Below are 10550 nucleotides of genomic sequence, written 5' to 3'. Positions count from 1 at the left end.
AAGAAAAGTATATATTTATCGAATGGTTGAACCCATTATTGAAGCAAAACATTCATTGTGTCTCTTATTGTATGCGATCACGTTTTTGATGATGAAGAATAAAAAGTTCTCAATATCAAATTTTCTGAATTGGCTAAAGCAAGACTTAATGGTGATGAATGAAAAAGTTTAATCCTCGGATGTGAAGAGAAACCAACAGTTTCAAAAAAGAACTTTAGAAACTCTAAATATGTGTCATATTCGCATTCTCACAGTATTTTCAAATAAAGACTTCAAACAGAGTGACAACATCAATCGGATTATTCATACAAATCATCTTTGGCTCCTTTGGGAAATTTGAAAAAATGAGTTTTTCTCAATCTGTTGTTGTTCTTAAATTAATATTTATGTTTTGATTTCAGAACTCAACTTAAAAGTTCTTTTATTAATTTCTTTTTATCTCAATTCAATTTCCAACATTTACACTTATTTCATAAAAATATAACCTTGTTTAAAACATATTTTCAAAATTTTATTTGACTCTGAAAGAATGAGCACAACAGGATTATTTTCTATCATATCTTATTCCAAAAGAAACATCACTAAATATCAATAAATATCATAACCAACAGATACATGTTTTTGTTCTTAATCATTCTTTCAAAAAAAACGAAATGAATATCAGATTGATAGAAACACTTTTTTTAATCCCATTTCAATAATTATATATTCTTTGATACTTCGTTTATAAAACTTTTTAAACATAAAAATCTCATTCGCTTTTAAAAAAAGAACAGCATTAACAACAAACCGCTTTTCATGTTATAAAAAACATTTCTTAAATTGAGTTTTTTATTCACAAAGCATTTCATGGATAGAGGTATCCATCATTCAGCTTATTTTCAACACTTCTTAATAAAAAAAAAGTTTATTTTTCGAAATTTGAAAGTCATATTTTTGTGATAATTATTTATGTTTATCATTCTCAGATAATTGCAAAAAACCTATTTTTAAGTATTTCAGTTCAAATTCACAAAATAATTTTTTCACGAATTTTCGTTAATACAAAAATAATAAAGAAAGAAATAAATTTTAATTTTATTTTTTTCAGTGATAATTTTAGAAATCAAAAATTTTTTCGGGGTGCTGAATATTTCTCCGCACAAGGTTATTTGCTGAATTTTTTCTTTTCAAATGAAAAAGTTTTAAATTATTATCATTAGCCAATATCTGAGATAAATGTTTGATTATTGAATCCATTAATTGCATTATTTTTTTTTAACACTCATTATTAACATTCGATACATATTCATTAATCGAAATATTGGATTGAAATTATCTGATATAATAAATAAACATTCAAATGAATATTCCACTTGTATTTTAAAATCAGCATTTGTTTCATTATTCCCCATTATACATTCAACATATGTCACATCTTTGTTTATTTCGTTATCTTTATTTTTATTTTTATCATAACATCTAATCCATTCTGATCCTTTTTTTATTCTAAATTATGAACCATGATGTTGAATATTAATAAAGTTAAATTTTTTTAAGGATTTCACCAAATGCATTGCGATGTTATCAGATATGGAAATTTTTTTTGTTCCGAAATGTGGAAGTGACTCTATAAGATGTCATCGTATGCTTTCAATCGTGCTTTTTGTCATCACACGTCTCTTTTTTCACACTTTCTTTTTTTTGACTGACTATTTAACACCCATATTTAATAGATTCCAAACACGAATGTCCTCTCCATTCATTTAATATAAAAAGTGTTTTAGGAAGAACTGATAATTGCATTATTCATATCAATGAATATCTTATACTTTTCAGAACAATAATCATGAAGCAATATCCTGTTGTCCGTCTTCAAACCTTTCAACTCTACCATTAGTCCATGTCTTGTCCTTTTTTATTCAATTTCCACTTTTTCATTTATCCATATATATTCGTCGATCTCTGCATCTTCCCACTTTTTCCAACATTTTGATAAATAGAATACCATTATTTTTAACTCCAAACGTTAATGGTTTTTTCACCAAAGTCCCGCAGTCATTTTTCAAACACCAAGAAAATGTAGAAATATTTTGAATAAGAATTTTAATATGAAATAATTTGATCAATGACAATAGTTGTTCCAAGTGGAGTTTTCATTTTCTTGATTATTGCATCTTTATATCCTGATGTCTATCAATAACATTTTGGGAACATTTGAAATCATTTGTTCTTCACCAAACAATATTTTTTTTTTTTTGTCCATGTTACGAACACAAAAGAATTTTTGATTTCCACAATAAAAATGAGATACACATTTTAAGTTGTTATTCACTGTTTCTCAACCATCTTTTTAAATGAAGTTCTATCGTACATAATAAATTAGAACAAGTCCGAACTCGAGTTTTTGATGGAACTATTTAATATTTTGGAAAACTTTCATTCTTTCGATTTTTTGATATCAACAATAATAAAATTTTGTTGAAAAATAAACATCATTCAAATTGTCTTTTTGTCAGGTGAGAATTGCAATAAAGTTTTAATATCAGAAAAATAATCTCAAAATTACATTTTAACTTAATTTATTGATATATTTTTGATGTCATATTTTTTTAATTTCCTTTTTCAAAAACAATAATGAAAATTTTATTCATCATATCCATAATTCCTCAAAGCTGCTTTTTTATTCAATGTCCGAAAATTGTTCAGCCTTTAGTAAAAACGAAAAAAATAATTCAATTTTGTGAATAGGAATTAATAATAACTTAAAACATTGAAAAGTTTGAATGTTTTTAATTGGAGAAATTTTTTGAATATTGATTGTTTTGGATGATCGAATATTATGTTTTTCACAACAATTCTTGGATAGAGCAAAAGTTGAAGATGAAAAAAAGAAAAGAATGAGAAAAGTTTGTTGAAGTGCATAACTTTTGGAGAATTTGAAATAATAAATTGGATCTTTGAGAATAAATAAGTTGTAGATTAAATAGATTTATTGAATTACTTTTTTCCCTGGTAATTTTTTTGACAAAATTCAAATTCTTTTTTCAAACATAATATCTTCTTAAATTTCTTTATAATCAGAAAATATTTCAAAATAAATAAATGTTGACATATTCATGAAATAAATTTGAATGATTATTACCATGAAATAGTCTGCATCATTAATAATAATAACAAATTGGCATGAATATAAAAATCAGACAGATAATTTTTTGTATCATTTGAAAAAAATACACATTCAACAATTAAAATAATATTTTTGACAAACACTACTGTTGATTTTTTTGGTAAATTATACAAGCTCCAACATTCATACAAAGCGCGCAAATGCTTTCAGAATTAGAATGAATATATTTCTCAACTCCGTTTCATTTTTCTCGAAATAAAACTGAAGTTCTAAAAGATGAAATAATAGTAGTTCACATTTGATCACATTTTCGCTAATAACCAATTCCTGTAATTATGGAAAAATATCATCATGAAAATGTTTTCTAATAAAAAAACAAATATCAAAAATGCAAAGCCATCTTGTTTCAATGAAAGAAGGGCATTTTGGTGTTGAGGGTTGCCTTCGGGAAATCACCTTCGCTTGTTTCGTAAATGAAATAATTGCATCTTTCTGTGTTCGAAAGAATTCGTTGTTGTTGAAAAAATGAGAAACAACTAAGTTTAATAAATGGTTGCAACAATAAATAAAAATTGGTGGTGTTCCTTTGTAAAATGACAAAGATTTTGCTGTTGTGGTTTCTTCTGAAAGGCTCTGAATTGCAAGCTTCTGAGGAAGCAAGCCGTCTGTGCAAAAAAACCGAACTTCTCCGTGTAAATCTTTTATTTCAGTCATAATTTGGACTGCAAGTTGCGAATAATCAAAGGAAGTGTAGCACGCTTTAACCAATTTTTAAAACATGGGCTTTGCCCTTGGATTCAATAAAACAACAGTTACGGCAGTGTCTTTTTTTCCGCTATGACTCCACAGTCAATCTTCATTCCAATCATTTTTCCATAAATACTTTTCTTCCTATCAGAAAAATTTTTTTTTCTTCATCGTGAATAATTGTTGATAATTTTTTATTATAAAAATGAGGAAATATTGTTTTTGTTGATATAGACGGACTAAGCTGGGATGTGAGAATAAGCGAATTAACGAAAAATATAAATTTTTATCAGCAAAAAGTCAATAATGTTTTATCACAATGAATGAATTTCAACAATAAAAAAGACCTTTCAAAGAATCAAATCGAAACCGAAAAAATTCAAGTATTTTTATATATTTTTTGTTGTAGTCAGTGTTAATAATTGTGGACACTTTCAACAACTGTGGACAATGATTTTTATCGTGAGGCAATTTGATCAGAATTTTTGAAGGATTTAATAAAAAAATTTATTTTTCTTTTTATAATAATTTTTTTGATTTTATATGCATGATGCATTGTAGTTGATTCAACCAACAAACATTTGATTTCAGTTTCATTATCTTGATGAATCAATTGCTTTGTTGAAAATTATTCCACTTATGCAAATTTAAAAGTAACTTTAAACAAAATGTCACATTTATCTGAATAATAATCAAAAATCAATGAGACAAACTCTTTTTGCGAAAAGAAAATAATAATAATAATATATTATTACCAAACAAAAAACAAAAAATTTCAATGCAAAAGAAAAAAAATAAACAACAATTTATAAAATGTGACAAAAATAACCAATGGTTTTTCTTTCAACATTTTTGCAAACAAAACATTTCAATAAATAAACTTAATCAGATGGAAAGAAAAAAGAAAAACATATACTGTTAAAGATTCCATGGATAAAAAATAATTCGACACTATTTTATAAAAGTAATTTTTTCTAATTGAATTAACAGATACATAATATCAAACAAGAAAAAAACATAATTGGCATGATCAAACAATAAAAAAGAACGTTCAAAAATATATAAACATCACAAAACCAAAAAAAAGTATTCAAAATAAACATGATCGAATAAAATTTCGAAATAAATAATCAGTTTGAAAAAACAATGTCATTGTTGGAACATTATTTCGGGGTTGTTACAAAAGTGATATATCAACAACAACAGCTTTTTGTCAAATATTTTGGTTTTCCTTCATTTGCTTTCCACTCTATTTTAATAATCCTTTGTATTTCTTTCTCTTTTTCTCATTTATCTCTTTCAGCACACATCTTTTTTCTTCATCGATACTGTTTTCTGAATATGAATCGGTTTCTGCATTCTCATCAATTTTTTGGGTTCAAAGATGACAGGTTACTTATTCTTTGAAAATGTTGCAATGACACTAATTTTGTTTGTTGACCACTTTCTCCTTTCATCCCTTCTCCTCCCTTTGCTTCTTCCACCACCATTATAAAACAAACTTCAACACCCTCCTCTTCTCTCGATCTTCCATCTTTCCCGTGTTCCACTTCTCTCCCTCTTCTTCTCCATTCGCACAGAAGCAGATTCCTTCACTTAACCCGTCATCACCACAATGTTCTCTCTCTATGTCTTCCATATCGTCATACAGCGGTTTCAGATTCATTTGAAACAGCAGATCCAAACACAGTTATTTTCAAAACATTTTCAATAAAAGAATCATCAATAGCAGCGGTGATAACAGCAATCGTAACAAATTTCGGATCAGTCTTTATTTTGTTCTCGTCTGTTCCCATTTCGAAGTTGTTCGATGGAGTACGTTCAGCTGTACTGTCAACCTCTTTGCTGATGGTTAATAAAAGATTGCAGTCATAATCCAATGATTCAGCAAGCTTTTCATCTAATCTCCTCTAGCTCCTCACTCATTGACTGCAAGAACACGAGTTTCATCAACTCATTAAGAAGAACAATGATGATTTAGATGCAATGAAAGCTGCAAGACAGAAATCACTATTATTGTCATAGTTGAATAATTCTTCATGATATTTGTATTTTCGAAATGATGAGTGCTTAACTGCAGTATCCAACTTTTTCGAATTTTTCCACAGAATTATCTGCTTTTTCCAACATATCTGCTTTTTTCTTTTCTTAATAGCACAGCCATGCAAATTGGTGCTTGAACTCACTTCATCCATGCTCACACATTCCAAGCCCTGCTAGCCTTTTTCTTTGATACCATCTTTGAAAAAGCCATTCGGAATTTAATTGAATAGAAGTTCCAAGTCGAAAACCATTTCTCAGAACTCGTTCCGCATCTAACATTTCTTCACACTTTAATTGCTGGTTCATTTGTTAATTGCAGTGACAAAACAAGATCGCCCAAGAAATGCGTCTACTGTGAATTCTTTGTTCAGTTTGTCCAGTACGCTCCCTCATTTGCGCGAGTGCCACAGACTCCAGTTCGGAATGATCTGAGGATCAATGCAGTTACTGTTGCAGTTGTTTCATTCACTCGTATTGCAGTTTATAACTGATCGAGAAAAGCGAAGAAAAAGGCAGTTGAGCGTAAGTTGTATGAATAACAAAACATCGATCAATAATTAAATATTAAAAATTTTAGGGGAAAAAATAATTGAAAAAAGAAAAGAAAAGAAAATTAATAATTCCTTTGGCATAACAATGATAAGATCCTCAACTGCTCAGATAAACCTTGCAAGTTGAATCGAAAACATTAATATCACAAAATATTAAACTTGAATAATGTTAGAATTGGATGGAAAAAAAGTTCAAAACTATCAATGAATTTCAATAAGGTTATGAAAAATTATTCGAAACAAAGGAATTCAATTAATAAATATACAGACATGTGTAAATGTTTGTTTTTTAAGATACTGCTGTAGATTAACTCTTATGATCAGTCGTTTGTACACAAAAAGAATGGAAGGAGGAATTTCTTGCACCATTCCAATACATCTTTATCGGCAACTTTCAGATACCCGCACACTTCCTCGTTCAATCACTCCGTTGCTTATTCTTTTCTAAATATAATCTTAAAGAAGTCTTTGAGATAGAGTTTAAATAAAGACAGCAACAATTAAAATTGATAATTCAACTCAGAATTGTCTTTCTCCGCAGTTGCATAACAACAATAACAAAAGATACTGATACACAGTTGAAGTTTTCCAACAAAGATATGAGAATAAAAAAAATCAGATACAAAAAGCATTGAATACAACAATACTTGCTCCGCAACTCAAAATGTCTGCATTCCATAAAATTCTTTATTGGAGGCTTTTTTATTTTATTTGATCATCTGTTTTTATATGGGAAATTCTTTTTGAAAAGTCGCAAATGTTTAAATTTCAAATAAATCAAAAATATCATATTTTGCTCATATTTCTGTTTTCATATACCAAACTGCACCAATATGGAATATATTACTTGATTATGCTATTTCATTCGTTCCAAAGAGGATTCGTGAGTGGAAACAGATATTTGAGCAAAATATATAATTTTTGATTTTTTTGAAAACTAAACATTTGCGACTTTTCAAAAAGAATAACCCATATTTGTTAAGCATTCACTTGAGCAACGGCTTCATTGAAACTTGATTGGCATTGTTTCTTTCCTTATAAAATAGATTCCATTTTTTTTTTTATTCGTAAGATTGTTCGTTTTTACTAACAATGCGTCACTAATTTAAGAAACCAAATGCGAATTCTGTTCTGCAGCTTTGTGTGTAATTTCCACTTCCTTTTTCATTCACTTTCAATCGAGAACGCTTTTGCAGAGAAAAATTCCAAGCAGGTTTTTCTGTTTGTTTTTATTCTCTTTTGGTTCCACTTTCCAGCCTTCCTTTTTCTTTTCTTCAAAATCAACTATTTCGTCATATTATTCTTCAAATCATCAACAACTTTTAATTCACCACATCAGCTTGTAATTAACGTGCTCACTTCAACATTGTTTTCATCATATGCTTCATTCTATCATGATAAAACTCTTCCAAATTTTTGTCTTTCATCATTCATGCAATACAATCGAAAAACAAATAAATCAATATGTTGTAATTTTATTAACAAAATATGTTTTGAGTTCTTGACAAACCTGCAATTCTTCATTCGGTTTTCCTCAAATTGTATTAATCAACGCTTTTCTCGATGTTTCATTAGTAAGTCGGTTCAAAATATGAATCCAACTATGGTTGTTGCTTATTTTGTTTTTTGGTCTTCCATTTGCACTTTGTTGAACTGTCAGATGCATCTGTGACAATGTATATAAAATATTTATATGGGAAAATTGAGAAAAGGAGAAGATACTCTTGAAGAAAAAAGAATAAATTTTTTAACATAAATAAACAATACTGTGAAGAGCACACTAACATTAATTTGTCTGAATAACTGTTTAAAGAATTCTGGATGATATAAATTTCTGTAAATGAACATAGCTTCAATGCTTAATGATTTTATTTGTTGGTAATCTCTAATATTTTATGAAGATGATATATTGTCGTTAAAGTTTTCTCTCACAACTTTTATTTATCAAATGTCATCCTCAGATGATTCCAGTTCATTTTGATAGATTTTCGAGTATTTTTGAATTCGAATGCTTCTTGTGTGATATACTGGGAATTTGCATTCATCACTGGGCTCTAATTTTCTTTTTTCATTATCCTTCTGAACAAGATCATCATCACTTTCACAATTTTCTGTCTCATCATTGCCTATCAATTCCAAATTGATGTTCATATTGTTGCCATCGCAATGTTCACAATCGATATCATCAATCTCTGTTTCTATTTGGTTTGCAAATATTGTGGTGAAATCGTTGGTCTGAAATTGGCATTGGCTATTATGTCTGCAATTATTTTCGCTTGTTAATTCAAACGCCTTTCTTTTTTTCCTTTGTAAGTCAGTGTCATCGAAATGGTGAATATAACCTCTTTGCTCATTGAATTTGATTTTTTTTCTGTTGCTTTCAATCTTTCCCATTCTCTCCGTGTTGTCTTTTTTCGACTTGTATTTTTTGTTATTCTTTCGTTTCATTAAAACATGCTTTGAATTTGATTGATCTTCTCTTTTTCTCGTGAATGACAAATCTTTATCAGATCCAATTTTGATTCGTTTTTTCTCAAATGCCTTGGAAAGCATCTTTGCATTTTCATATATCCATGAATCCAAATTTTCGTAATTCATTATTGAAGGCTTTTCAATTGTAATGTCTTGCAGTCTGTCTCCTGAATTCATTTGGTTTATTTGTTTATCGATGTGTTGTGTGTTTTATTCACCAAAAAAGGTTGAACCTGCTCGTTTGATAGATATTCCAACTCTTAGAAATCCTGCTCGATTTAAATATGGAACTGTAGCCGTTTGATAGCTTCGCACTATGTTATCTACTAGCTTAGCTTGAGTTGTTGATGGCACGATTGTTGATAATCTTCGAATTTCTCTTTTAAAAATAATAAAAGTGATAAGATCAAAAGGAGATAATAAATGTGAAGAATGTGGAGGAATAAAAAACAAATCAATAATATAACTCAATAATAAGTCATTTGCTTCTTGCGAGGAATGGGATGAATGATCATCAGTCAGTAATTGAGTTTTTTCGTTGATATTTGTCTATATTTTATTTATGTGAGGTCAAAAGCAATCGTTGATCCAATTGATAAATGCTATAGATGTACTGTAGCCTTTGGGAGATGATCTAATTTCCAAATCGAGTCCTAAAATAACTTTTGAGTATGTATCTTCATCAATTGTTTGTATTTTGATCAGTAGCATCGGTTTAACGGAAAATCCAATTAATGGGATGCAACCAATAACAGATACTAATCTGTTGTCTCGATTAACCTTGAATTTTGCACTTCCCTTAACAATTACTTTTGGACATATCACTCTTCTTTTTTTCGAATCTACATACTCTTGGACGCCTGTCTCGTCCATACAGAATATTAGCTCTGCTCTAATTCCATCAAGTTTTTGTGTCAATTTATTTTTGTATTCTAATCCACTGTCTTGTGTAACAACATACCGTTTGTTTTCTAATGGAGTTGCAATTTGCTCATTAAGATTTGATTGATGTCTTTTTGAGAAATAGCGACTGTAGTTGTATGTTAAATTTTTTTCATAAGTTTGATTCACATAATCAGGAAATGTCCTTTGTGTAAATGGATCTCCTTCATCATATTTTTGAATGCATAGTTTGACTAGCTTTTCTTCTTCTTTTGCATCAATCGACAAAGGTTTGCCTTTTAGCTTTGTTTTCTGTTCAAGAGGAGTATTCAATATTGAATCAACTCTTGTTATTCCAAAAGGAGTGATAAACACTGTCATGCGACACGAATCTTTGGCTGGAGAATGAATTGAAATTGATGAATGTAAAGATTTCACTAACTCAAAGTTATTAGAAGGTGATTCATTGGATATTTCGTTGAAAACTGTGTCGGCCGTGTTTGGACTGAAAATCTGAATTATTTTGTCATGAACCGAAGCAAAATCTACAGATGATTCGTAAGTTTTTTTTCAATGAATTTTCTATCACAAAAAAGTTTCAATCGATCAAACCCTTCATTCATGTGATTTGTTCCCATTATGTTTACATTTTTGAATATTTTTTTCTTTTTTTTTTTAAACGTCAAATGGTTAAAAAAAAACTATTTTCATTGTTAAAACTGATAATTTTTGAAACTGCAAAAAAC

At 28.8% G+C, this 10550-nt stretch overlaps 1 protein-coding gene across 1 annotated transcript; it reads right to left on the bottom strand.

Moving 5' to 3' along the window:
• Positions 1 to 9492: 9492 nt before the first annotated feature.
• On the bottom strand, positions 9493 to 10185 carry MONOS_15514 (uncharacterized protein; the record flags this gene model as incomplete). The annotated part of the gene is made up of 1 exon (XM_067868397.1): positions 9493 to 10185. The coding sequence occupies one exon, from the start codon at positions 10183 to 10185 to the stop codon at positions 9493 to 9495; it is 693 nt and encodes a 230-aa protein (XP_067727494.1).
• Positions 10186 to 10550: the final 365 nt, after the last annotated feature.

Source organism: Monocercomonoides exilis, assembly GCF_001643675.1.
Source record: "Monocercomonoides exilis strain PA203 chromosome Unknown scaffold22-1379369, whole genome shotgun sequence".
Taxonomy (NCBI): Eukaryota; Preaxostyla; order Oxymonadida; family Polymastigidae; genus Monocercomonoides; species Monocercomonoides exilis.
This window is presented reverse-complemented; position numbering and strand designations above follow the sequence as displayed.